We start from the raw sequence: 27,922 nt of genomic DNA on the forward strand, positions 1-27,922 counted from the left end.
CACCCGGTGACGCTGGCCTTGGTCTTGGAGGCCTCGGGAAGTCTGCCATGGTCTCCAGGTGCTTGGGACCTAAGCCAGGAGGGCACCCTGGAGGTGGCGGCAGCACTGCTCCTCCCCTTTTTTCTCCTTCTCCTCCCCCTCCTCTTCCTCTGTCCAGATATTATCATGGTGATTTTCAAAAATAGGCAAAAATGAAAAGAACGTTATAATGAAGCTCTAGGTCATCACCCAGACTCACTGCCACCATCTCAGAGCCAATCCTGTCCATCTGCACCCTCCCCCGCTCCCTGCCCCACCCAAGACCCCAGACATCATGTCACCTGTAAAAATTTCAGGGTGTACCTCAAAAACGTAAGGATTCTTTTTTTAGAAGAGGTAATGACAAGACCATTATCACACCTAAAAACAATTAACAGTCATCCCTTGATATCATGAAATAACCAGGTAATTCCAAATTTCCCCAAATGACCCATAAGCTGTTCTTTTTTTTTTTTTTTTTTTTTTTTTGCAGTTTATCTGAATCAGAATCTACATTTGTAAGGTCTGTGTATCAGAGTTGGTCGATTTGTCTCCCAAGTCACTTCTAGTCTCTAAGCTTCCCGTCAATCTCTCTGGTTTTTTTCCTTGCAATTTACCTGTTGAAGGAACCAGGTCATTTGTGCTTTACTCTCTCCCAGTCTGGGCTTTCTGATGCCTTCCTGGCGATGTTCTCGTAGTTGGGTGTAGAAGCTTGATCAGACTCAGGTGTGATTGTTTGGGCAGGTGTTTCATGGGTGAGGTGGGCAGCACAGGCTCCTCGTCGGACGCCCCCCTGGAAAGCTGAGAGGACACCCGCACCCCACCTCTGGCTCCAAGTGTCAGGAAAGGAAGGGCTGCACTCGAGGGGGCAGAAGCCAGAGTCCTGCTCAGGACTCCCAGACCCTCCCTCCCGGGCACCTGTGGCCAGGGCAGGCTCCCTGAGGCCCGGGTGGCATCTCCCCCTTCATCTACCCGACGACAAGCCCAGTGCGGGCAGGGTAGGCTACAAAACATCCGGACTCAGAAAGGAAGGGCCGGGGCTGGATTCAATCCGGCTGAGCCTGAAAAGGCTGCGGGAAGAAGCCTTGAGGGCTGTACCCTCCCTGCCCCCCTTCCCGTGCCCATTGCTGACGTGGCAGCCTCGGCCCCCCGCGTCTGACCAGAGAGAGGAGGGGCCGGAGGGGCTGAGCCCCGCCGCCTCTTTCGCCAGCCGTGACCGAGTTTTTAGCTCTGGAGGCAGCAGCACCTGTGCCCGGGCTCAGCGGGCCAGCCCTCCCCCGCCTAGAAAAAGTCCTGAGCTCTGCTGAGGGTCGCCCAGAGCAGGGTGCAGGCCGCATGGATGCTGGGGGGCGAAGGCCCACGGGGACCAGCCACCAGAGCGTGGCTTTGACTTGAGCTGTCCCTCCAGCCGTGGACAGTGGTGCCCTGAGCCAGCCTGTCCTGCCGACCGTCCCCAACTCCTGAGTCCTGGTGAGCCTGCTGACACCCTTGATCGGACCGGCGTGGGCTGGATGAGGACCCGAGACATGACTGAGGGACCGGGCCTGTGGTGTAGCTGGTGGTGAGGGGCAGGGAGGTCCAGCCCTCTGCGACTGAGGCTTACAGGGACCGGGGCTGCTGTGCCCAGAGAGAGCCCGTCCCCTGCATCATCCGTGACCCCCTCTGCCCTGCTCAGCCCTGGTCCTGCGGGAAGCAGGGCCTTGGCCTTGGCCTCTGGTCTCGGGCCGAGCCCTCTGGCCTGGGGGGCAAGCTGCCGGCCAACCTTCCCACCCAGAGCCCTCCCTCTTGGTTCTAAAGGAGTCCTGTGGCCCGTGGTCCCCTGCAGCCTGGGAAACAGCCGCCTGCTTTCCGCCGGGGCGCGATTATAACACAATGGGCTTGGATCACGGAGTGCCCCCTTCCTCTAAAAGCAGCCCTGCAGAGTCACAGAGTCGTGACCTCTGTGTGCCAAGCCGTTCTAAACGCTCAGGCGTGTTAGTTCCTTTGGTCCCCATGCCGGCCCCACGTTTTGGGGGTGAGGAAGGTGGGGTTAGAGAGGCTAAGCCATCAGGTCTGGGTCACACTGCTGGCGGGTGGCCGTCCCCGGGCCCCTGCTCCCACCCGCCGCTCAGCACAGCCTCTAGAAGGTGCCGTTCACCCCCAGGTGAGAAAGCTGGCCTGGGAGACATGGGGCCAGCGAGGGCCGGGGCTGCCTTGTGGATGCTGCTCTCTTAGAATCACCTCCGCGTCACCTGGGGAGGCCGAGCGGGATGGAGCCGAGCGGGACGGCGAGTGCAGAGACCGTCTCCCGAGTCTGCGGGCACCTGCGCAGAGCGGCTGCCCTCAGAAGTCTGGGGGCGCAAGAGTGACTCCCGGGGGGCCCAGCTCGGCCCCAGGGCAGGAGACAGGGTGGGGTGGAACCCTAGAAGCCCTTGCCCTCATTAGAGTGCAGAAATAACTGTGCACGGTCAGAGCTCATCCAGGCTAGAAGGGAACCCAAGGGCCATCGAGTCCCACCCTCCATCCAAGGGCCTGCAGGACCCCGGGGAGAGTGGGGGTCACCCAGGTGTTAATGGGGGTACTCAGCGTTAGTGGCCTTTTTGGAGGCTGTCAAACCGTAAGCTCTTTTCCCCTTGGCGTCTCGGAGACCAGCGGAGAGCCGAGGGGTCTGTAATCGGCCGCTGTCTGCCCGCCCAGCACTGACCTCAGCCTCCCCTTCCTACACGATCCATCCGCGAGACATGTCCCGCCATCCAGGCCGAGCCATCATGAAAACACGTGTCCAGCCTCCCCAGTCGCAGCCTGACCGTCACTTGGCCTAGGGACCACCCCTGTGCCCCGGGGCCGGGCAGAGACCGCGCGAAGACTTAGGAAGGCCAGGGGCTCGGGCTGGCCTGGGGGCCGGGAGCACACCTCTTGCTCCACCCTTCTGAACTTCAGACGGTCAACAGACAGACGGGCCCTCTTGTCTCCCTGGGCCGGGAGGCAGGGCTGGGGGCCGCAGGGGCTGCTGGACAGGCGGGTGTGAGATGCCGTCCTTCTCAGCCCCACTTGACCCTCCTGCCCGCGTTCACTTCTATCCCGCCCAGAACCGATGAGCTCTCTGGCCCGACATCGCTAACCAGACACATCAGAGAGGCGCCAGCTTGAAAGTGAGGCCAGGAAAAAGTGCGCGTGTGGACACACACACACAGCCGCCCGCCGCCAGGAGCGTGGGGAGGAGGGCTGACAGGCAGCAAACCTCGAAGCCTAGCATCTTCTTCCTTTGCTTTTCCCCGCCCGACCCGTGAAAGAACCAAAGACAGACCAGGTCCAAGGACAGGGCACAGGTGAGGGGTGGATCCTGAGGAATCCACGTCCTGGCCCATCGGCCTCCGAGTTACTGAGCATTTGACTGTTTAAGCCAAGAAGCCGGCTGGAAGACTTTTCTTGGGTTAACGCAAAGTAGGAATTTTAAAACCCACGCTCCCATTTAGAGGCAAGAGGGATACTTGAGTCAGTTTAAAAGTGTTCTGTGGTTGCTGGAGCTTCCTCCTTCCTGGTCTCGTTTCTTTCTTCCCCCTCCGTGTCTGACTTCCTTTTGAAACCTTTAATCAGCTAAATGGACAAATGCAGTGAGGGTGGCTCTATACAAAGCGCTCCCTAAAGAGGAAAGGGGAAGATGAAAGACCGGGCATCTGAACGATGTGCGTCCAGCTTGGATCAGGAGGAGGGAGGGGCTTGACATCAAAAGTTCCCTGAGAGCTGCCTGGCGAGGGTGGTCCAGCTCCCTCGGGCCCGGGGGCCCGGGGGCCCGGCGTCCGTCCCGGCCCGAGCCCTTCCCCCAGCACATCTGCAGCCCCTCAGACTCACTTTCTCCTGAAGGAAATGTTCACTGGGGCCAGGAATAGCACATCTTTGCCGGTGCTGAAATGATGATCTGCGCGGAGCCAGAAATCTGCAAGGGGGAAAGGGAACAGGGCTTAAATTATTCACGCCAGATCTTCTTTTTTAGCAGGCTGCGTGATCTCAGCCCAAGGCCGATGACCAGCACAGATGCCACCCTGATCCAAAGAAAGGGATATTTGTAGAGTTTGGAATACGGGCTCGGAACGCTTTTATATCTTCAGCCGAATGAAGGTTAGGATAGATGGTTCAGGCTCGACTGGTCTTTGTCAGGGGTTCTTTTCTATTTAGGGGATGGACTCAGAGGAGGAAGTTGTAGAAACAGTTTCTGAAAATGAGGGGACCCCAAGTTGCAACACTTCCATCAGATACATCCAGGCTTGGTTAACCAAAGGAGGAAGGACTGCGACTGAAAAGCAGTTCGTAGTGCGTCCTGCCTGGCCTGCTCCGGGACCTCTGGGAAGTCGCCCGGCCACCCCTGGCCACCTTGGTATCCCCATCCGCATTCAGGGGTGAGGAGGAGAAAGAGGCGGTATTTTAGCTCTGAGGAAACGAGTCACCACATTATATAAAGATCATAAAGTGTGGCTATAATTATCATTTGCATCACCATCGCCAGCTCCTTTGAGAAGGAGCCTAAATAAACGGAGTTATTCTTAGGCCCGTGACTCCCAGGGTCCCCACAGCTTGCTGGGCCACTGTCTCTGTAGAAGCAGGGGACGGAGGCGGCGTGGAGGGTGCCCGGGTCCCCTCGCCCAGGCCTTGGACCGTGTCCTCCCCGGGCTGGTTCCTCAGCCACATGTTATCTTCCCGGGGCCCTACCGGCCACCCAGCCGGGTGGTCACAGCCTCGTCTGTTGGTGGTACTCTGACCTTTGAGTCACTGCCCACATGCGTCAGAGGAATGGGTCCTGCAGCCAAGGCTTGGGGACCCCAGCCCCGCCCCATCGGAAGGAGAGGGCCGCTCCTCGTCCACTTGACGTGGGCAGGAGGACCCTCGCCAGGCTCCTGGGGAAAAGCAGGTACAAATAACCCCAAGAGCCACCCTGGAGAGGCTGCACGAGAGCCCCGCAGTCACCCAGCCCGCTCTCCCAGCAGGGGCCTGTCGCACCTACGCGGGAGAGGCCCTGGGCTGCGCGTGGCTGCCTGATGGATGTGGCCACTTCCTCTCAAGGCCCCCCAGATCCTTCCCCTCCGCCTCCTTCTTGCTGGCCTTCCTTAGTTCAGGGGCTGCGCAGAAAAGGCTGCCAGGCGGCTGAGGAGTGAACTCCCCACCCTCTCCTCAGCCGCAGAGAAACAGACTCGCCTGAGGTCACGTGGCCCTCACCCCGGCTTGGTCCAGGCCCTCCCGCTGTCCCAGCCGGCACGGTCCCCTTTTCCTGGACACCTCCAACACAGGGAGTGGGCACGCACCTTCTCGCGACTCGGGGCCCGTCGTTGGCATCCCAGGTGCAAAGGGAGGCAGGGAGGTGAGAACTGGGGACAGGGTACCCAGCTGCCTGCCACCTGGTCCACCGGGAAGTGGAGGGCAGGCTGCAGGGCGCTGCGGGGTGCAGGGGTCGGCTGTGCACCAAAGAAGTGCTTCGGCTGGGTTGGAGATGAGTCTAACTCAGCTACGTGTGAGTGGGTGATGGCCCCGCAGAGGGGGCCGAGCAGGTCTCAGAGCGGACTGACCTCGGAGAGGCAGAGCGTGTGCCTGCGTCTGTAGTGTGCGTTGCAGGAGGGCAGGGATGGTTGGCAAACGGCATCTATGTGCGTCCCAAACCCTGGAGTTGATTGGGGGAGTAACCTCTGCCTTTCCATCACTCGGCTTCCTGCTTCCTTTCCTCAACAGAGTCTGGGTTTAACCACATCACCGGGAGGGGACGTGCTCTGGTCCCTGTCACCTAGCTGGGCACAGTCAGTGCCCTGATCACTGAGCCCTTCAACGGAGGAGATCCTCAGAGCAGGTGATGTGGACAGCAGATAGTCCTTCAACAAATATTTGGAGGCCCCGGGTGTACGCAGATGTTTTTCCTTGCCAGAATCATTTCACTCCTTACGTTAACGTTAAAGCAAACCCTATGCCACAAGCACGCGCCCAGCAAGGAAGGCCTGGCGAGGGCTGGCAGGTGGGGAGAGCTGATCTGGAGAGGAGACGCTCCCCCTCCCCAGCCCCCCTGTAGGCAGCTGGCAGGGTTGTTGAGAGCAGTCAGCGTTGCTGCTCTACTCTGACGGGACTCCTGGAAGGACGTGGCTGGTGGGGGCAGGTGGGCACTTGCCCCGCTTTGCTTTGGCCCTGCAGAGCTGGTCTCAGCTCCTGTCCGGCCAGCATGAGCCACGGGTGCAGGCAGGGGGCGGGACCCACCGTCCTTCCTATCGGTGAGGTGAGTGCGCCGGCTGATCCGAACCTCTTGGCAGTGGTAGCAGCGCATCACAGACTTGGGGCTGCAGGCCCCCTCCGCCACTGGGACCAGGACGGGAGTGGTGGCTGGACAGCTGTCTGGACACGCTGCCCTCATGTCGGGTCCTGGCACTGGCCTTGGGACACGGGGTGCCCTCTTCCATCTCACCGTACATCACACGGAGGCTTTAGGGGTGCTTAGAATCAATGGAGCATAAGAGCAGAAACAGAGAGATGGCAGTCAAATGTCATCTTTACTCCTAGTGAAGCTGATGGGAGTGTGTGGCTTTACACCTGTGTCCAGAAGCCTTAGCAGCTCCAGCTCTGGGGAGACATGCGTACACGCCTAAGAAGGGTATCACCCAACCCACCGTGTGGTGGCGAGCAGAGAATGTGGCATCCGGAGGACAGGCTGGCCCCAAGGGGAGGGAGGGAGGCCCGCTGGCCAAGCAGATTGGAGTAGCCGTGAGTAAGGATGTGGGGAGAATCCGGGTGTCCCTCTAGATGTCCCTGCAGGGAGGCAGGAGGCCAGGACAGAGGAGGCTTGGTCCTGACTGCACAGACCGATGCCAGCTGCGGCACCAAGACATTCTTCCCATCTTAGCCCCACGTTTTATGCAGACGGCCCAGAGAGGGTGAGGGATTCCCCCAGGGTCACACAGCATCTTGTCCCAGAGGCCAGACTCCCAGGCCAAGGCGCCTTGTGTGACATCACTCTCTTCTCTGACCAGCACCCTTCAAGGGCTCAAGACCCACCTTTCCTGGGCTGCAGCAGATATAACTGATTCCCGCCTGCTCGTAGGAGCAAATCATCTACAAGGGGCGGTTTTTACAGCCAGCTACCTTCCGCCACCTTCTCCTCTCCAGTTTTCCGCAACTCATGCTCCAAGTTACACTGATGGGGCTGCCCAATTCATGCGCCTCAACAAGCATTTCCAGCACATTCCAGACTTCCTGCCCTTCTGGGCACAAGGCAGGGCGGGCAGGGGAGAGGACGCGGAAGGGACTGAGACCCCGCCTTGGCTTGGAGGCTAGTGGGGGGATACGAGACACCTGTATGAAAGGACAGAGGACCGTGTGGGTGGTTGACATTCCCGTTTGGCTCGATCAGAGCCCCTGACCTCTCCGAGCCCGCAGACTTTTCCTAACCTCCAGGCTTGGCAGGACCTCTGCTCAGCCTCCCTTTCCCCCAGTAGCCAACTCTGTCCTCGAACGACCACTGCTGGGGACCCTGGCACCTGCTTCGTGCTACCCCAGCCCTTGGCACAATCTCTTCCGTGCCGGCGTGAGCACAGGTGCCCACAGGCTGTATGACGTGTCTCCAGGGCCCGTGAGAAGTCAGCCCTAAGGAACATCCAGGCCCTTCCAGGGGACTCGTAGGAGGCAGCAGTGGGTGACGTCCCCGCTCCTGAGCCCAAGTCCATCAGGCGGTGGCATCCCCCAAGTCCCTGGGCCCCTTACCTCCAGGGGAGCCTGGTTCTCACCCCCCCAGCCAGGCCCTGCCACCATCCCCTCTGGACCCTGCTCTCTCCGCCCACACAGCTGAATGCTTAGCAGTCCTAGCCTGAAATGCAGTGGATGCCTGGCTTTGGCTTGTGGTTCTGGAAATGTGTTCTCCTCCTGTGACCCCACAGTATGACCTTTGGACCCCCAACATTTTGGCTCGGGCATTGGACGGCCTCAGCTGCATCCTCTAGATGTGTCCCTTGAAAGCCTCCTGCCTCCCCCCCACCGCCCTCTTCCAACTGCCCCTCCCTCTGTGGACCGGCTCTCCTCTCCCCAGCCCCGGTCTTCCGCTCCCAGCCCCTTGGGCCAGCACACAGTACTGTATTAGCATCAGACGTGGGCCAGAGCACACCCTGGCATCCTTTAGAGCAGCCCAGAGCTGAAGTCGCCTTGGCTGGAAGGCCTGGGCTGGGAGCCCTGGGCTAGGCCAGGAGGGTAGAGGTCACCTTCATCCTTCAGCAGTGACGTCTTGTTACTGGAACGGCTCAAGGCTCCAAAATCTACATCCTCTCTTTTCTGCACGAACAGGCGGGCAGCTGCGCCCTGAGCCCTGACAGCCTCCAGCCGGCGGTTAATTACCAGAAAATCACGCGCCCTGAGGTCACTGCCGTTTAAGCATCTGGCTCCGCCTTTTCCGGCCCGGCCTCTTTGGCTGCTCGGAGCTCCCTGACCCTCCCACGGCTGTGATCAGCTCACACAGCCAAGCTGGGGGCTGCAGGCCAGCTCTTCTCCCCGTGACTTAATCTCGGCTGCACCCTGACTCTCCTCTCTCACTATCTCCCTGAGAGTAGTAGGCCAGCTCCTCTGCCCCAACCCCGCCTGCCCGGACACTGAGCCTGATTTCCAGCTGTGGCTTGGTTTCCATCGCTAATCATGCAGAATGCAGAGGGGACAGAGGAGAAGAGCTTCGGCCAAGCTCCCTTCTTTGTGATAGAATCAATACCGTGGAGAGATTCCGGAAGTCCAGTGATACAAAGTTCTTAAAATTTACCTCAAGGACGGCACCAGCTGGGCCAAGCTGTCTGGTCTTCTGGGCACCAGTGAACCTGCCCCAGGAACCATATCTCGGCTTGGCCCCGTGCAGAGTAAATGCATCTGAAGACTCACCTTCTAATTAATCACCTTAATGTCACAATGAGGAATATCTCTGCGTGGGTCCTGCAGAGCCTCTTATTCAAGAAAGTATCGGTTTGGTTCAGAGAGTCCTGTGCTGTTTCAGCTTCGCTTGGGATCTGTAGCTTTAGAAAATATCCAACTTTGCTTCTTTCAGTTCAAACCGTTCCATTAGAGAATTAAAGGGAAAAAAAACAAAAAACCTTTGGTAGGTGGTACAGGGGTGGAGGTGAATGTTTGGGTCCCGTTCTGTGCTTACCAGGCTGGTCCCTTCTGTGTCTGGGGTCCAGTCTGGTGTATTTGGAAGTGGCGTGTCCTTATGGAGGGCTCTGGGGGCAGAGGCTACAAGAGCTTTCTTTGGAATTCTCACTACTGGTTTCTATCAGACCAGGATTCCGGTGGTCGATTCTGGAAGGACTGGGGGTGGGGCTGAGTGTGAGGCCGGCTGCTCGCAAAGCTCAGAGGGGGCTTGAGGGTCGGGGGGTGTTGGCGTGGGGTGGGTTCCTTTCGCCCCGCGGTACACAGGGACAGGGCAGAGCAGGAGGGCACAGGGGGATCAAAGCCTATACACTCCCGGGAGCAGGACAGGCGTGAGGCCCGTGAGTCAGACATCGGTCCGAGGGAAGGGTGAGGGCCACAGGCTCGCAGTCAGGACCTTTGGGCTCCAGCGGGGCTTTGTGGGGGCCTTGACCAAGCTCACACTTGACGGCTGTCAGCTGCACAGCACAGACATGGTCGGAGCAGCGAACACCGCAGGGCCCGCAGAGACCCAGGTGCAGCCCTGCGTGCACTCTCGGGGGGTAGCCGAGCTGTGCGGCCCCCAGACTCTCAGACGGTCAGGCCGGGCTGGGTAAAGCGAATGGGACAGACGTGGGCGTTAGAGCTGCGGCTGTGACCCCAGCACAGGCGTGAAGGCACCGGGCCCTTTGCCAGGGGCCGGGGAACTCCCCAGGAGGGGCCGTGCCCAACCTGCCTGGCTGGTGCTGAGGGCTGGAGGCTGCATGGGGGCCGGAGAGAGACCCTCCTGTGCCTGGCTTTCCCCTCTGTCTCTCGTCACCACCTGACGCCCGGCATCCACCCCACCCATGCTGTGAGCTCAGCCGGCCCACCCGTCAGCCACCAGGGTGATCCAGCGTGTGAGCAAAAAGCTCTGCGACCAGGATCCCTGGGTTCAGTTCCAGACTCAACCAGGTGCCGGCCACGCGGCCTCGGCCAGGCGGCAGCCTCTCCACACACGTGTGTGATGCTGGCGAGCAGGGACCACGCAGGGAGCACCCAGCGTGTGCGCTTGGAGACCACCCAGGTGGATAAGGCACCGATTCCGCCCAGGAGGGCTAATTTGGGGCTTTCAGGGGTGTTTCGGTGGAAGGGATGCTGTCCGCTGCTCCCACTGTAGAAGACCTGCCTTTCCTCTGTTCCTGAGAAGGCAGCGCTCCCTGAGTTGGGTTATCACCCGCTAAGCCACAGGCCAGGAATTCTGGTGGTCTCTTGGGAACGGTGGGCTCAGGGTCCAGTACGTCCTGACTTATACTGAAACATGACTTCTCCAAATTACTCACAGGGGATCTGAGAACTTTTTATTGACTTTTGTTCAATAATTCCAAACCCACACCAGACCAAGTTTAAAGGGGGTGGACTGTAGCTCCAGAACCTCTTCAGGCTTCCCGGAATCGACCATTATCTACAGACTTCAAGAGCCCACCTCTGCCCAGGGGCCCGCCCGGGGACAGCCAGGCCAGCAGCTTTCTCCCTGCAGCCCAGGTCCTAGCGTGCCCACAGCTGAAGCCTTGTAGGCGTCCCTGATCCTTCCCTGAGTCGGGGTGAGCCACTTCCTGCCCCAAAGTCGCCCTCCAAGGCAGGTACGCGGTAAGACCCCTCACCTGCTTCTGTCCGTGTTGCTTCAGGCTTCTCAGGAGCCAGAGAACCTTCCTCAGGTCTTTTTTGTCATGTCTCCAATAGTGCACACGGGCACGTATGCAGATCAAGCCCCAGCATCAGCCTTAGAACCTGAAGGTAAATGTGTACATCAGTTTCCCGGCGGCCTTGGCACTGGCCTTGACATTTAGGCCGGATCATCTTTGCCATGGGCCCTGCCCTGTGACGGTGGGAGGCCTGGCCGTGTCCCCATGGCCTTCACCCACTAGGTGCCAGTAGCACTCCCTCCCCGACTTAGGACAACAAAAAATGGCTCCAGACGTTGCCAGACGTCCCCTGGGGGCAAAATCGTGCCAGGTGGAGAACCACGGGTATAAATTAAATGAAAGTAACAATTCCACGCCGCCCACGGATCAGAAACGGATTAAGCTGCTGCCCCCAAGTGTGGGCTGCGTGCTCCGGCCAGTTCCCCGTCTCACAGGCACGCTTAGGGAGAAGCGCGCTTGCAGATCTTAATCCGGGGCTGCTTTCCGAGCATCTAGACCCAGCTCGGCACCAGGCCCTGCGGAAGAGCCGGAGGAACCTGAGACAGGGTGCCTGATCCCCCAAAGCTCACGGGCGTCCTGGAGAGACGGCACAGTAGCACCAGAAGCAGGCTCCTGGGAGCAGCGGGTGAAGTTGCGTCCCTCTCCCCGCGGAGGCCACGCCCACACCCGGGGCTGCGGTGCAGAAAGCAGGCAGGGTGGGCCCCGGGTCTAGGCCGGGGGAGAGCTGGGCTTCCTGTCGGGACACCAGGCAGGTGAAGCGCTGCAGGCGTGTGCCTGGGACCGAGGGCGGGCTCGTGGAGGCCCTGGCTGAGCTGCGTGTGGAAAGCCAAGCAGGCCTGGAACTCCAGGCAGGGGAACAGGGCAGAGGCGCGGAGGCTGGGGGGCTGGGCCTGCATTCAGGACTGTCCGCGCAGACAGCCCCCTGCACCGTGGGGGGAGATGATTTGGCTGGACCCGGGGCGTCAGGGGAGGCTTGGTGGAGGGCAAGGCGGAGGGCAGAGACGAGGCGTGTTAGAGCTCAGGGCGCCACGTGGCAGAGCCCTCCAGCCCGGCCCTGGTGCCCAGGCTCCAGCCGGCCAGCTCCAGAAGCCAGGCTGCCAGGATCCCGGTGCGACAGAGGATCCCAGTGAGTGGGGACTGTCACCCTGAGCTATGATTCAGGGCCTCCCCCGCGCAGGTGAGTCACACACCTGCAGCCCTCCTGCCACTGGAGCTACTGCCTGGAACCAGTGCCTGTGCCCACCGACCACCCAGCCGTCCAGCCCCTGGCACCCGCCCAGCCCCTGGTACCCGTCCAGCCCCTGGCACCCGTCCAGCCCCTGGCACCCGTCCAGCCCCTGGCACCCGCCCAGCCCCTGGCACCCGCCCTCCGTCCCGCGGAGCCCAGCCTGGCCCTGACGCCCCTCACAAAGGCATCTTTACGGCCGGCCGGAGCTCCTGGGTGGGAGGGAGTGTCACAGCCTCTCGGGACCGCCCTTCCCCGCAGGTCGGGTAGTCTGTTTGATGCCTGCTGATGCGTCAGAACAGTTTTGAGGGGCTGGCAGGTATTCATTTAGCCTGCCACCATGTCAGGATGTGGCTGGGTCCCCCTCGCTTCTCATCCACCCTCCTCCCCAGCCTGGCTTCGACAGCACCTGTGGCAGCAACGTCCCCGGAGCAGCACGACGCTGCCACATCTCCAGGACCACCCTGCCACGTGACCCGCAGCTGGAGGGGTGGTGGAGAGGAGCCTCGGCCCCCGCTGCAGAAGGAAGGTGGCCAGCGCTGCCCTCCCCCGGCACGGCCGGCGTGGGCAGGCGGCGCGCACCCAGGAAGCCAGGGGAGCAGCTGGCGGTCACTGCGCGTAGGGAGGAGAGCGGCCTCGGTGCCGGGCGGGCAGGGGAAGTGGAGGGGCCGCCGTGTCAGAGGAGCTGCGGGCCGGGCACGTGTGCCTGGTGGGGGACGGACAGAGCTCGGGCACGCGGGCTCTCCTGGTGCGGCGCTGAGCCTGGGCTGGGGGGAAGGGGACCAGGGACCTCCTCTGTGCTCTTGCCTCAGGCCGGCAGATGATTAGGGCCGGTGGCCTCCACTCCTGCAGAGACTGGGAACGCTTCCCCTCGTCCCCGTTTCCCCACCACTGGCAGCTCTGATGCTGGGAGGGATGGGGCCCAGTAAGATGGGGTGGGGGGGGCGGGAGTCACTTAACTTGAAAGGAAGCCTGGCTCTTGGGTGCAAAGTTCTTTCTCTGTGCCAGCTCCCCTGTGGGCCGGGAGGTGTCCGGGCCAGGCCTGCAGTCCCATGGACAGGCGTCACCTCGGAACTGGCCCCGCAATCCCTGCAACTGTCTCTTTGCCATCTGTATCCCCTCCTGCCCTCCTTCCTTTCCCTACCTGATAAGCCCTGAAGTTTCAGAGCTCGCCCCCAGGCTGAGCCTTCCCTGGAACCCAGTGATCCAGTGCCCAGGGGCTGCGGCCCTGGCGTGGCCAGGCAGGTGGGCGCCCTGGGGGGAAGGAGGCGGCACCAGCCACCGCTCAGGGGGAGGAGCTGAGCTGCCCCAGAGGGGCCGCTTGCAGGCAACAGTACCTCCCTCCTCTTCCTCCCCTTCCTCCTCTCCCCGCCCTCATCTCCGTCCTCCCTCAGCTCCCTCTCCTTGTGTCCCCTCCCAGCCACGTGGGCCTGGCATGCATTGCCGACCCCTTGGCTCCTGTAAGAGCACCCCGGGACCAAGCAGTGACACCAGGTGGGAGAGGGAGGGGGCTGCAGGCCCATCCTGCCCGCCACAGCCAAGTGCACAGCCTGGAAGCCAGCCAGCATCAACACGCTCAGCCTCACCGGCTCTCCCCACTCCCTGAACTGCAGCCCCCCCACCCCCCGGAGCTCTCTGCACCCACCAGGCTTCCCACACTCTCCCCTCCACCTGGCATGTGCTTCCCACTTCCTTCACCTGGCATCTCACCCTTAGAGATGCCACTCAGGTGCCGCCACCTCCAGGAAGCCCTCTCTGACTGCCCTCCCCGACCTGGGACCTCCTATAGTTTCTAGGGCCTGCCCCATAGTAGCATTTATAACACAACGTTGTAGTCACTTACTTATCTGTCCCTTCCGCCAATAATTGCCTTACTTAACGATACCTGGCATGCAGTAGGTGTTTAATAAACACTGGGTGGGTGGACGGATTAATGAACTGACAGCAGACCGGTGCATGAAGGGTGGAGTGGGGAACTCCAGGCCAGCAGCCAGGAGAGGCGGGTGTCCAGACCCCCATCCAGGGCTGCTGGGAAGAGGAGGAAGAAGCTGTGGGTGATGGGAGTCCCCCTCGGCTTTGGGGAAGCATTTGTCAGAGGTCCTGAAGGGCCAGCTGCCTGCCCAGGCTTGAGCCGGCCGTGACCACCTTCTCTCCTCGCTCCTAGTATTTCTGCCTGTTGCTGGTGATCTTCCTTGTTGAGCTGGTGGCGGGGGTCCTGGCCCACGTGTACTACCAGAGGGTGAGTGAAGCGTCCTCCTCGTACTTTCCCCATCTGCTCCCCCAGGAGGGACAGCACGGGGAGGGGTGCATGGGGGTGGGGAGGCAGCGACACGCAGGTGGTCCTGGGCCTCGCCCGCCTGCCTTGGACAAGGATGCCATGGTCAGGTCCCTTCCCACTGGGTGCTCAGTGACTCAAGGGTGACATTCGGCTGGTAGAGACAGATGACTGCACTGTCCTTTCACGCCAGCGCCCATATGGCTGATGGATGTCCTCAGGATAATGATTGTAAATCTTTTTAATATCACCTCGTAATCAAAATGAAAATCAACAGATACAGCCCTCCATATTCAGGGGTTCCGGGTGTACAGATTCAACCAATCATAGATCAAAAGTATTTGGAAAAAAAATTCCAGAAAGTTCTAAAAGGCAAAACTTGAATCTGCCGTGCACAACTTTTTTGGGGGGGGTGGGGGGCTGTGCTGCGTGGCTTGCGGGATCTTAGTTCCCCGACTGGGCCCACCCCAACTATTTACGTAGCATTTACATTGTATTTACAACTACTTACGCAGCCAGCGTTTACCTTGCGTTAGGTATTATCAGTAATCTCGAGATGACTCAAAGTGTAGGGAAGGATGCGCTTTAAGTTATACGCAAATACTGCGCCACCTTATCCTATATAAGGGACTTGCCCCCCCCCCACCCCCCGCCCGGGGGCCCAGCCCCGCCCGTGCCCCCACCCGCCGTGAGCTCTGGGGCCCCACCTGTCTCCGGCTCTGCCCATCACACTCCACCCAACGCAGGTCCCCAGCCTTTGCAACGCCATCTCGAGGGACCCCGCCTCCCGCCCGGGGTCCCAGTTCACCGTGTGGGAGGCCTCGGCCGTAGCAGCATTCAAGTTCAAGGAGCTCTAGAGTAGTGGGGGCGGGCCCGTGGGTGGTTCTGCTGCTGCACCGTCCCTCTCCACCCTCCTTAGCTGAGCGAGGGGCTGAAGCAGCACTTGACCCGGACCCTGGCCGAGGATTACAGGCAGCCCGGCGCTGCGGAGATCACAGCCTCCGTGGACCGTCTACAGCAGGAGGTAAGCACCTGCCCTGCGGGCCTGAAGGCCGCGCAGACATGGGTTCCCGTCCTGACTCTGTCCCTTCCCGTCTGTGTGACCCTGGGCGAGTCACTCAGCTTCTCTGAGCCTCATAGGGCGTGGGAGCGCTAACTTCGGCCCCGTAGGTAGAAGTCCCTCCCACCACGAAAGTACTTCCTGAATCCTGGTTCTTTCTTTCCTCCTCTTCCGCCCTCCCCTCTGGGTGCCTGGTGGCAGGAAGCTGGGGGTACCAGGATTCGGCTGAGGCCCCAGAAGAGTGAACTGGGACAGGCAGAGGTATCTCAGCAAAGCCGCTGTAAGAATTTCCCAGTTGCAAGCCATGGGGCAGAGCTAGGGGCACAGAAGAGTGGTCCCTCCTTTCCAGGAAGGGGCTCAGCAGATTCCCGCAGTGAGGCCCGCTGTCCTGCCAGAGGCGGGCGGGGGTGGGGCAAGTGGACCTCAGACCAATACGGCAGCCACTAGCCACACGTGGCTCTTTACACCTAAACGTAAACCTCAGCCCCTCGGTCACACTCACCACATCTCGCTGCCCGGTGGCCACACGCGTCTAGTGGCCACCAAGGTGGACAGCACAGGTATAGGGCATTTCCATGTTCCAGAAAACTCTGTTGGATGGCGCAGCTTGGAATCTTGGGGGTTCTGTGTTGGAGAATTCGAGACAACGCTCCCCGCCGGCCCTGGTGCCCCTGCTCCCTGCCACCCATGCCACCCTCACCCTGTGGGCTCTGCGCCATCCTGCGTCTGCAGTCCCACCCTGGGCCTGGGGCCGTGGCCTTTTTGCCGGACCCCAGGCAAGTAGAAGGTCAAGAGGCTGGGGGACCCTGAGCTCTGGCTGCGTCTTAGTTCGGGCCCCGTTTCCCCAGGACTGGCCCAGCTCCCGGGGGGTCTCTTGTCCTCCGACGCAGTGGCGAAGGGCAGCCCCGTCCCCAGGGTGCACACACCCCCGGCTGGGCCGCCCCGTCCAGCTCCGTCCGCACTTGGCCGGCCTCCCACGGAGGACCTGTGCCGGGTCGCTGCCCTGGGGCCTCTCTCAGGAAGCCCGACAGCCCACAGGCCACCGCGGTCCAGGTGAGGCTGGGGGGCCCTGGCACGGAGAGCGGGGCCGGGGAGGCCAGCTGGGCTCGCCGGGGGGAGAGGACAGGAGGGCACAGCCTGGGCAGGGGGAGCCAGCTCCGCAGCGCTGCCCCGCGGGCACCAGAGCGCGTGGGCCCGGGCTCCCACGCGGGCCGGGAGCACCTAGAACACCCTCGGAGGGGCCCGAGGACACTGAGCCCCGAGAGGCAGCGTCTGGGCTCCGGGCCGCGCCACGGGCCTGTGTTCACGCACGTACGGTGACCACAGGGGGCCCCTCGCTAACTGCCTCCTCTGTACTGGGCTCGCGGCCAAGTGCTTTACGTGACCCGCCGCTTTCAGGCCTCGCGGCAGCCCTCGTGGAGGTACCTGGCCATCCCCACGTTACAGGGGGCAAAACTGAAGCCAGAGGGGCTAAGCGACCTGTGCAGGTGGCACGCGAGGACAGTCCCGCGGGATTCCCGGCACACGCCACGCCGTTCCCTGCTGTCTGTGCCGTTCCTGCTGCCTGAGTCCCCGGGCTCCTCTGCTGCCCCGCGGGACCTCCTTGGCCCTTTGTCCCACGTGAGCGTCTCTGTCCCTCCTACTAAGCGGTAGTCAGTGACAGGCTTGGGAAAGCCAGGAGCTTCTTACTCAAGTTCAGGCCCAGGGCCTGGCTTCACTCTCGGCACACAGCAGGTGCCTAATAAATGCTTGGACTACATGTACCTCCACCCCACACACCAGAGAGCCTCACGACAGCCGTGTTCTGTGGCCCCTACAGGGACTTGAGTCTCAGTCCCCCAACTCGGGGTGCAGGAAATAAACCGAGTCCGGCTGTCCGGCTCCCCTGAGGCCCGGGCTGGCGCTCCCCACGCCCCGGAGCCGTGTGGAAGGCCCTGGTCTTGTTCAGCACTCACGCCGGCCCCTCTGCTTGGCACTGAGCCGGCTGTGTGGTGGCCTCTGGGACACCTCTGTGTCCTGCAGGTCTAGGGGATCTGAGGCTTCGAGGCCTGAATGGGGGGCATCTGAGCCTCTGGGAAGGCTGCGACCCTGTGCCAGTGGGGGGGTGTCCTACCTCCGTGGATGACCAGGAAAGCAGCCCCTTGTGGTTTGGTGCCGCCCTGGGCCTGCACGCAGTGGTACACAGCCCCACTCCCTGGGGGACCCGCTAGCATTCATCTCCCCACATCTTCTCCCAGACCCTCCCTGCCCCAGGGACACCCAGCGCAATCTCCTTAAAGGACGTGGGTGAACAAAAAAGGTGGTGATTGGTGTTCCTGCCACCGGCTCTCCCCCGCCTGAAGAGAAGGGCCCCGCAGAGCCAGCCTCCTGCTCAAAAGAGGGGAAAAGAAGAAATCTCGGAAGCAAAGAGGGATTGGATTAAGATCTGAAGACTGTCCTGCGGCCCTGTAAGCGAGGGGCTGGAGGGCCCCCGCCCCCCGGGTGGGCTGCTCACCTCCAGCCCCGTCTCTTGCTCTAGTTCAGATGCTGTGGAAGCAACAGCTCAGCCGACTGGCAGCACAGCACGTACATCCTGTCTCCAGAGGCCGAGGGCCGCCGGGTGCCCGACAGCTGCTGCAAGACCGTGGTGGCACGCTGCGGCCAGCGGGCACACCCCTCCAACATCTACAAGGTGGAGGTAAGTGCCTGTCCTGCTGGGGCCGGCAGGGGGCCCGGAAAGGCTCGAGATGGGCCGGGTGGAGATCATACTCACTGGCCATGAGACGGCGGTGGGCCTTCCAAGGTCCCCACGAAGCCTGGGGGCGGCAGCCGCTCCTGGGAGATTCCGGGACAGCGTGGCACACCCCTGGGCCACCTGAGAAGCCCACGGGCACTTGAAAGGCTAGACCCGGCCCTTTAAGTATCTGGCCTCCCTGAGCTGGGTGGAGGTAGCCCCCCAGCCAGCCCTCCCTTCCCATCCTCGCCCACTTCTGGGCCAAGGGGTGTGTGACCTGCCTTATGTGCCTTCCAGGGAGGCTGCATCGCCAAGCTGGAGCAGTTCCTGGCCGACCACCTGCTGCTCATGGGGGCGGCGGGCATCGGGGTGGCCTGCCTGCAGGTGAGTTGGAGCAGGGGTTCGGGTGCGGGGGGCAGCGTCTGGAACCCTGAAGCCCTCTCTCGCTAGCTGAGGTCGCAGATCCTGGCCCTCTGCCCCCCTTGCCCTGCCTGCCCCCTCCTCCCCCATCCCCTCCTCTTCCCTCCGCAGCCAAGTTCACTCTCTTCCCCAGAAAACATGAAGGAAAATACCTGGGCCTGTGGGGCCACCTTGAACTTGTCAGGAACAGAGACCTGGGAGGACTGGGAGTGTGGGCTCAGGTGCGTGCAGGCACTCTGTGTGTGCACGCGGGGTGGTGCGTGCACAGCCTGCTGTGGTCCGAGTGGGTCCGTGGGTGTGTCTGCATGCACCCGGGCGTACGTGGTCGGGGCCGGATGCACATACGTGTTCAGGCGCGCTGCGCATATGTGCGTATTCTCACGCATGGACACGCGCTCATTCCTGTGTGCGCGCGCGTGCGTGTGCGTGGTGCACGTGTGCGCGCCCCTGCGGGTATATGTACGCCCAGCCCTGCGCTCTGAGGATGAGCGATGCCTTTGGCTCCGTTTCACCACTCCACACCCCTCCCCCGGCCACCACCCAGCAGTCTAGTTGCGGTGCAGCCTCCGTTCCTCACTTGTAAAAAGGGGCTGTGACTGTACCCGGCTGGGTGACCAGCGGGGGTGGACATCGTGCACACAGATCACCCGGCTCACCGCTGAGCAGACAGCAGACACTCAGAAAATGGTAGCCACCACCGTTTTATCGTCTCTCCGGGGGCACAGCGTCTCTCAAAAGAGCCGAGCTGTCTCCCGGCCAGACCAGCCTGCCCCTCACCCACACTCAGGTGCCGGCGCAGCGAGCCGGGGGCGGCAGGTGGGGGCCCCTCACACGGCCCCTTCGCACCCGCCCAGGCAGCCCTTCTGCCCGGTGCACTGAGCCCCGGGGCGCCGCAGGCCGCAACCGGGGGAGGGATGCCCCGCACCGCGACTCCTGCAGCTCGGGGGACCGAGCTTCCCGGACACCCGTTGCCGACTTCAGGGGCTGGGGGCCTGCTCTGCCTGCGGACACTGACCAGACCCGGGCCGCACTCTCCGTCCGTTTCCTCCTGACCTCTGTTCTCAAAAGCGTGAAGCTGAAGCTGAAGCAGGGAGGCCGAGGGGCCTGAGGTCAGGGTGGGGCAAGTCCAGCTGGAGGAGTAACGCTGAGGAGACGGGGTCACCAGGTCGAGGGCAGGTGCCCGCAGCCCCCCGTTGACCCCCACCGAGGGCGGCTCATCCTCCACAGCGCCCTGCGGGACTGTGCTCATGCCCCGGAGAGCGTGTCACCGGGCCACCGCCGGGTCCCCATCCCTGGCCCATTTTCTGCGTCCATTCCGCTGCGGCGGCCGAGCCGCGGGCTCCGGCGCCCCCTGCCGGCGGGCTCTGGAGCTACCACCCAGCCTCGAGGAGGGGCTCAGACCAGGCCGGCCCCAGGGCTGCCATCCTCCACCAGGCACCTAGCACGTTCCCCACACCCGCCCAGCCTGGCGCTTCGGAGACCCCCAGGCCCAGGAGATACAAGGCCAAGATGTCATGCCCCGTGTCCTCAGGAACAGGGGGAAGTCTTGCCTGGAGTCACAGGGCCCCCGTGGTAGACGGAGCCCCCTCTTCTGTGTGATCCGCGGGAGCCACCCTCCCTCCTGAGCCTCAGTTTCTTTACCTGGAAAATGGAGGAGTCTGATGTTTGCCAGGCTTTTTTAAGGAGCGAGACCTCTCATCCTGGAAATCTTACACAGGAGCCCAGTTATTTAACGTGAAGCCAGAGCTGATCCAATTGAAGGAAGCAGGAGTCGGGAGAAGAGCCTGGCGTGAGCCCTCAGGAAGCATTTGGCCTCCCGCGATTTTCCTACTTTCTGGGAAGGATCCCGCCTCAGTGAGACGGAGGTGCTGCCGCTTCTTGGGACGTTAGGTAGATGTCTCATGAATACTCTGAAGACCAAGCAGGAAACACGACAAATGACGAACCTGTAGCAAACCTGATTCCAGCCAGACATCGCATGTGCCTCCAGGGCGTGTGGACCAGGCACTGGTCTGCCTGCAGAGATGCTGCCAGGCTGGATGACCAGGATGCAAGAGGGGGACGGGCCTCCTGGAGCCCCTGAGGGCTGCATGTTGAGGTCACCTGGCAAGCTTTAAAACGCCCCAGGCCTGGGCTGCACCCCAGAACAATTAAATAACGCCATCTGGGGCTGGCAGCCCGGCGGCAGTGTGCTTGTAAAGCTCCCTGGTGGGTCCAGCGTGCAGCCAGGAGGAGAAACATGAGAAAGAGCCCTGGGGGCCTGGAAGTCAGCTGTGGGAGAGATCAGGAGCTGGGGACAGGACTGCACCCTCCCGGTCCTTAACCCACCAAGACAGTCCTGCGGGGGAGGGAGTGGCCGGAGGACATACAGAAACAGGAAGGGGAATTCACAGGGAGCCCATTGGAGAACTATTAAAGAACTGGAGCCAGCCAGCAGTGTCCCTGCAGAGTGCAGAGCTCTGCTGGCTGTAGGTTGGGACAGCGGTTGGGGGCTGGTGGGGACACTGAAGGACGGAGGTCCCGTACCTGCCAGGCTGTGCATTCTGGGGGTGCACCTGTCGCTTTCAGCAAGAGCTGGCAGGGCCCCTCCACCCTCCCGTCTGGTGTGACTCCGCACGCTGGATTTCCAGACCCGCAAGGTGCCCCAAAGCATAGGCTCGTAGTTGCGGAAGAACTCGAAGATTCTGTAGGCGGGTGTGTCAACCCTGGACACACAGTAGAATCAGGTTTAAAAACTACCACTGCTCAGGCCCCATCCCCACACATCCTGGCTGTTGGTCTGGGGTGAGACCTGTGCACAGGTGGGTTTTTTTTTGTTTTGTTTTGTTTTGTTTTTGTTTTTGCGGTACGCGGGCCTCTCACTGTTATGGCCTCTCCCGTTGCGGAGCACAGGCTCCGGACGCGCAGGCTCAGCGGCCACGGCTCACGGGCCCAGCCGCTCCGCGGCATGTGGGATCCTCCCGGACCGGGGCACGACCCCGCGTCCCCTGCGTCGGCAGGCGGGCTCTCAACCACTGCGCCACCAGGGAAGCCCTGGCAGGTGTTTTTTAAATCCCTCCAGGTGATCCACGTGTGTGCTCGGGGCTGAGAACACGGCCCCACCTGTTCACGTACATCTGGGGCACCAGGCCAGGACCCAGCTCCACCCTCGCGTCCCCTTCTGTGGGTGCGCTTTGGAGGCTGTCCACGCCGAGGTCACTTTGGAAGCTAATTGCCAGCGTATTCTGGCCAGGAAGCTTCTATCTGTAAAGGACATAGCGGCTCAGCCCCTTTTCCGACCGTCCTCCTCACACACAGAATCCGGGAGCCTCCCTCTCAGGGGCAGGTGGGCAGAGGAGGGGGAGGGCGAGCGCTCTTTGTCAGCTTTGTAACGGGAGCTGCTGTGTGCCAGGCGCCCTGCCCAGTGCCAGGCCACACCAGCCGGCAGCACGTGGTCCCCTCTCCTAGGGGCTCTCACTCAAGGGGAGGAGACACACAGAACCCAGGAGCCATGCACAGTCACAGTGTGACCCCTGGGGATTGGGGAGCACATAGGAGGCCTGAACCATCATGGGCAGTCAGGGAAGGCTTCCTGGAGGAAGTGGTATATGATTAAGCCTTGAAGGAGTTTGACAGAAAGAAGCAGAAGGGGGAAGCATGCCAGGGTGAGAGGACTGCACGTGCAAAGCCCTGGCTGCCTGGGGGGTGGGGGAGGTTTATCCTGAGGGCCCTGGGGAGCCTCTCACAGGCTCAGGGTGCAGAAGGGGCTGGGTGCTGTGGTGTTGGTCTTGTCATACTGGGTTTCAAAGACTCTCACTGGGAAAGCTCTGGACCTGTGAACGGTCTGGAGGTTTTCCTATTGATAGAGGGGAACTTGGGGCTCAGAGGTTATGACTGAACCCAAGGTCACAGAGCCCCAGATAGAAGCTAGCCCACTCCCACTCCCACCCTGACATTCCCACAGCGTAGGATGGAAACACGAGCCCAGAAACCCACAGGACAGCGAGATTGGGATCTGCAGGTCATTTAAAGGGGAACTGAAAGATCTTATTGGAAAGGCTTCTTGGACCTCCCTGGCCCATCCTCGATGCTTGTAGTGACAGCCGGCTGCCGTCCCAAAAACCTCACAAGAGGCTAAAAGCATGCCGGCCTCCCTGTTAAAAAGCCCGCATGCGGCCAATACCGCCTCCAGGCAGGCTGCCAGGAGAGGGCACCTCTCACCCGTGCCCCACGCAGGCTGAGCCCAGCAGCCTGTCCAGCCCACCCTCTGCCACCTCCTGCTCCTGCAGCCCCCTTGGCCTGTGTGTTCTCTGCTCACAGCTGTCTGTGCTGAGTCCTCCATGTCCTCTATCAGGAACGGGACATCAGGGACTGGATAGTTTGGGCCCATTCCCCATCTGCATGCATCAGGGTTGGGGGGGTGTGTGTGTGTGCGTGTGTGTGTGTGTGCGTGTGTGTTTGGACACGCGCTGACGCCCACCTTGCCGTGCCTTCCCCGGGGGCTCCCCGGGGACACGTGTCAGGTACTGAGTGCGCGTGCTGGACGCTCAGCCCTCCGGGTCCTCCCCGGCGTGAGAGGTGTGCCGTAGGGGGTGAGGCCACGCGTCTGTGCTGGTCCAGCTACTCCCATCTGGCCTCCCCTTGACAAGATGACCCCCCAGGACAAGTCATCAAACCATGAGGTGGGGACAGGGCAGAGGGCCTGCACGCCACCTGGGTGGAATGACTGTGACAGCCACCCGCTTAAAGCCAGCGGGAGATGAGATCACCTCTTAAGCCACCTTTGAGCCCATGGCTCTGAATCCCAGAGGTGGATTTGCACTGCTCTCTTAGCACCGAGTCTGAAAGCTGAAAGCTGTGTTCCCAGGGGCTGAAACTCCCGCGTGGGGACGGAGGGGAGGGACGAAGGGGCCACAGAAGGGCTCGGCCTCTGCTCCCTCCTTGAGTCCCTCAAAGAGAAACTAGGGTCTGCCAGCCCCAGGCCGTCCTCTTCAGCCTGTCCTCCTCCGTGTGCATCCGGAGGTGCCCGGGAAAGATGGGGTCAGCAGCAGCCGCTGGGGAAGATGGGGTGCTCTTTCCTATATTTGGGAAACCCACCTGGACCCCTGTCCGCGGCACAGTCACGGGTTGCCCTCCCAGCGTCCCCTCCTGCGGGCCAGGAGCCGGCAGCCAGCGGCGCCATCTTCATCAGGGCCACCGTCCCAGCCCTGGGCCTCCTTGGCCTGACGCGTCTTCACCTCCGCGTTCTCGGTGCATCCTCGCGCGCGAGGCAGGAGGGGAGGAGTCATGAGGAGGAAGCGAACAAAGAACAAGGCGGGGACAAAGGTCCTCATCCTCTGCGTTTAGAGATGGGCGAGTGAGACGTGGGAGGCCACTGCCCAGCACTGCCCGGCCCCGGGCAGCTGGGAGATGGGACAGAGGGGCTGGCACGCAGGCTCCCTGGGCCCGGGGTTGGTGCCGCGTCCCGAGCTGATTTACAAGATGAGCTGGTGACGGTTCTGGGCCCTCCGCTCAGAGCTTCAGTTTCCCCTCCTGCACATCAGCCAGAGAATCGACTCCAGGCCCTTGTTTTTCTCTGGTACCTGAGAGCAGCAAGATGCGGACAGACTTTCCTCAAGAAAGACTGCTTCAGCCAGCAACGAGGGAGTGGCGGCATCACCGTTCGGGATCTAATAAAATCAGGCCATCTCCAGAGAAGGTCTGGGACCACAGAGCCGCCGTGTGGACGGGAAGCTGGTTAGACGTGCAGGCCCTCGCCCAGGCCACAGAATTGTAATCTGCAGCATAACAAGGTCCCCGGGCGATCCGTGAGCATTCAAGCGTGAGAAATACCGCTCTCGGCTAGTGGTTCTCAAAGTGGTCCCCACCTCCACCCCCAGCATCACCTGGTGTTGGAAATGCAGAGTCCCGGGCCCCACCCCAGACGCCCTGAGTCGGAACCTGCCCCGATCAGGTCCCCAGGGGGCGCTCGGCGGGGGGCTTCCAGCCCCAGGGCGCCCTTGGCCGGCACACCAGCGGGCTCTGATTTCTCTGCCTCTCTGCTCTTTCCACCCGGCAGATCTGCGGGATGATTCTCACCTGCTGTTGGCACCGGAGGGTCCAGCTGCATTTACACTAACGGCCGACCTCGCCCCCGTTCCACTGCCGCTCGCAAGCGCAGGGGCCCAAACCCATCGGCCAGGCCTGCGATGTCAGCATCAGCTGGCCTAGAAGCTCCCGGAAACAACCCCTACTCTGTGCCCAGCCCCTTGGGACCCGCAAGCCTGAGACCATGGCTCCTGCAGCCCCCCACCCGGGCCGGGGACCCTCGGCCCCCTCCCTGCACTCCTGTGGGCCCACCGCCAGAACCCCCGGCCGGGGGCGGAGCCTGCTGGGAGACCACAGCCAGAGCCTCGCAGGGCACGGGCTCCGTGGGCCGCGGGGGGCTGGGCTCGGGCTGTGCTCCCTCCCTGCTCCTGGACCCTGAGCCAGGGCTGGAAACCTTGACCCCTCCGGGATGCCTGCATTGGGCCCGTGAGCCCCCCACCTGTGCTCAGCATCCTTCCTCGCGTCTCTGCTGGGCGTGCTTTTCTCCGCCTGGCCCGGGAGTTGCATCGGGTGGGCAGGTAGGGTGGCTCTGCCCCCAGAAGACCCAACCTCCCGCCCACCACCACACCTTCTCACCTGGAAAGGAGGGTCAGGTGGCCCGCTTCCTTCCTGCAGGGCCGGGGTTGGGCGGCGCAGGCGGGGTGGAGCCGCCAGGGCCGGGACAGGGGCCTGCCTTGGGCCCCTCCCCGGGAGAGGTCCCCCTGGGGGGCCTTGGCCCCAAGCCCCGTCTCTAGCCATATGCCCCTCGGGGGTCTCCTGTCCATGGCTTGAGTCTCAGGAAGCCCAAGTTTTTAAAACCATCTTCATCTCTTAATGTTGGTGGGAGTAGAATCCTTCCTGATGAAACCAAATCACAGACCCTGCAAAGCTGGAGCCGCTGAGAAGGTGCAGCTCTGAGCAGAGGGGATGCTCTGCCCGCAACCTGCTTTTCCTGGGCCCACGCTCCCAGACCGCCAGGCCGTCACCACGTGGCCTGCAGGAGCCCCACTGCTTCCCAGAGAGAATATAGCCCCTTCCTTAGCTTGTCATACTGGGGGTGAATCGGAATTTTCAGCAAGAACTTTCCCAGATATGGAGGGAGAACTAAAAGAAAATCCTAGGAAATACAGAGCACAGGTGCTGGCAGTTTTCCAAAGAACACGTATCAACTCTTGAGACCCCCATAGCCCATCCCCCTCCACGTGGCCATTTCGAGCGGGCAGAGATCGCCACGCCGGCCCGCGTGTCCCGGGTCCTGGATTCCCCTCCTACTTCCCTCCGCCGTGACGCTGAGGCCAAGGCCAGGGAAGGTCACACGTCGCCTCCCCGGTCTCTTGCGCGCCCAGCTCAGCCCCTGGGAAGGGTGTTTTCTTTCGCATTCGGGGGTCACTGCTGTCCCCAACACAGCCCCAACTGTACCAAAACCGCACACTCCCCGAACAGGGGTCACCCACCCGGCAGAGGGCACAGCGGCGTCCCCGGGGCGGGTTGCCTCTCCTGCCCTGGGACTCTCCGGGCGCTGTTAGAGAGGGCCCCGGGGTCACCGACGCCAATTCCTTAAAAGGGAGGCCAGCTTTCCAGCAATCCCAGATTGCACCAAAGCCAAAAAACATGGTGCTGCGATGATCTGTGCTGCCCTCCAACTTCCTGGGATTCGTGCATATAATCGAAAAATAACCGCTAAGTCCCAAGTTCTCTGCAGGGCTAGATGCCAGGCTGACGTCACACTCTCCCGCCGGTACCGGGAGCCCGGGCCACCTCACTCCAGAGTGGCAGCGTTTCTCCACGGGGACCAGTTCATTTGTCCCTGTCCCCAGATGCGGGGGGGGGCACCTTTTCACCCCAAAGCAAAGCGACTTCCATCGTAATTCAGAGAAGCTGGGGGCCCCAGGTTGCCCAGCGTGAAGCCAGAAGGAAGTAAATGCTTCGTCTTTTGGGACAGAAAGCGCTCATTCTACTTCATTCGCTCTTCTGTCTAGAAAACTTGCTTGAGGTGGGCGGGGCTGGGGTCCGTGGGAGCACCTGGGCCAGCTGGGCTCGCGGGGCCCCAAGACGGGGGCGCGGGGTGGGGGGGGTCGCAGGCTGGGCGCGAGCCCCTCGCCTGGTGTCAACCCGACGGTCCCGTTCACCGTGTGAGCCCTCCATCCACCGGGACGTCGCCGGGGGAGCCCACCTTGCAGGGCAGGGTCCCCAGCCCTGCCCTCCTCCTGCGTCACGCCCGCATCTTGGTCGAGATTACTCTCTGAACCACCACGGGGCTGCCCTCCGATGGCCTGGGTGTCAGCCAGGGGCTGGTCTAGGCACGTCTGAGCACATCGGTCTTGTCGGGCCGGCGTGTCTGCTCAGCTGCACCATCACCGGGAGCGTGAGCGCACACGCGTGTCCACACAGACGCTCAAGTGTGCCCGGGGGGCCGGCACCCTGCAGGCCCCTCCCCGCTGCACACAAGCAGCGCTGGGGGTGGTGGGCGCTGCTGTCTACACAGGCTGGCAGTCAGCGGGGCCCTGGTCAGGGGGGTGAGCCGCAAGACACCTTTGCGAAGCTGTCCCCCTCGGTGCCTGCCAGCGGGCCCGTCACCTGCCGCTCCGTCCCAGCTCCGAGGCTGCAGTGGGTGGGCTGCCGCGAGCTGGACCCTGGTTCCCCCCGTCCCCCAGCTGAGGATGGACAGGCTGTCAGTGGGGGCACAGGAAGCCCCGCTCCCGCTCTCCCCCTGCACCCATCACTGGCTGAAGAGGACGCAGTGGCTGGAGATGGTGATGCAGTGACTGACGGCCGGCAGGGGGGCCTGGGGGAGCCTCTGGGTCAGGCCGGGGGGTGAAGAGGGCGGTCAGTAAAGCACGAATCCAGCCCTGTCCGTCAGCAAGGTCCAGACTCTGTCCTTGCACTTTGTGGTCAGCCAGGCCAGCCAGAGCCAAGAGGGCTAACGTTCCCACTGGCACCGTTTCACGAGGTGGGAACGGTTTCCAGCAGACTTTTCAAAAGCTGTTTAAGTATCCCTGAAAGTCCTTAACTGGTGTTTAGGGAACCCCAGGTTGCGGACCACAGACCCAATTTCACGTGCTCTCCCTGAGTGGCCAACCAGTAAGTAAGAAGGCTGAGTCCTTTCGGGAACTGGGTCTGCTGACCCAGGGAAGGTATCTATTGAGACTCTATTGGCCCCGCAGGAATTCGGTGCGGGGAGAGGGAGGCAGAAGACGAGGAGCTTCCGTAGGCCATTGACCAGTGAGATGGTCTCGCCTGTCCACACGTTGGATCAGCCTCGCTGCAGGCTTTGGGCGAGGCTGGTTCCCTGAGCTCTGCAGCCACCCGAAGAAAAATCTCTGGGTGGCAGCAGGCTCTACCCACCAGACCCGCAGAGCACACTAGGGCCTGGCTACAC

General features: G+C 62.0%; 1 protein-coding gene across 1 annotated transcript in view; it reads left to right on the forward strand.

The window, feature by feature from the left end:
* Positions 1–24,683, forward strand: part of TSPAN11 (tetraspanin 11) — a 37,574-nt gene extending 12,891 nt beyond the window's left edge. The window contains exons 3-7 of the mRNA XM_024128978.3: positions 14,195–14,269; positions 15,225–15,329; positions 17,884–18,042; positions 18,376–18,462; positions 24,536–24,683. Coding sequence (XP_023984746.2) covers positions 14,195–14,269; positions 15,225–15,329; positions 17,884–18,042; positions 18,376–18,462; positions 24,536–24,595 — 486 coding nt within the window. The 3' untranslated portion in view covers positions 24,596–24,683. The remainder of the gene's footprint in view (positions 1–14,194; positions 14,270–15,224; positions 15,330–17,883; positions 18,043–18,375; positions 18,463–24,535) is intronic.
* The last annotated feature ends 3,239 nt before the right edge of the window (positions 24,684–27,922 follow it).

This window comes from Physeter macrocephalus, unplaced genomic scaffold (genome assembly GCF_002837175.3).
Source record: "Physeter macrocephalus isolate SW-GA unplaced genomic scaffold, ASM283717v5 random_433, whole genome shotgun sequence".
NCBI classification, from domain to species: Eukaryota; Metazoa; Chordata; class Mammalia; order Artiodactyla; family Physeteridae; genus Physeter; species Physeter macrocephalus.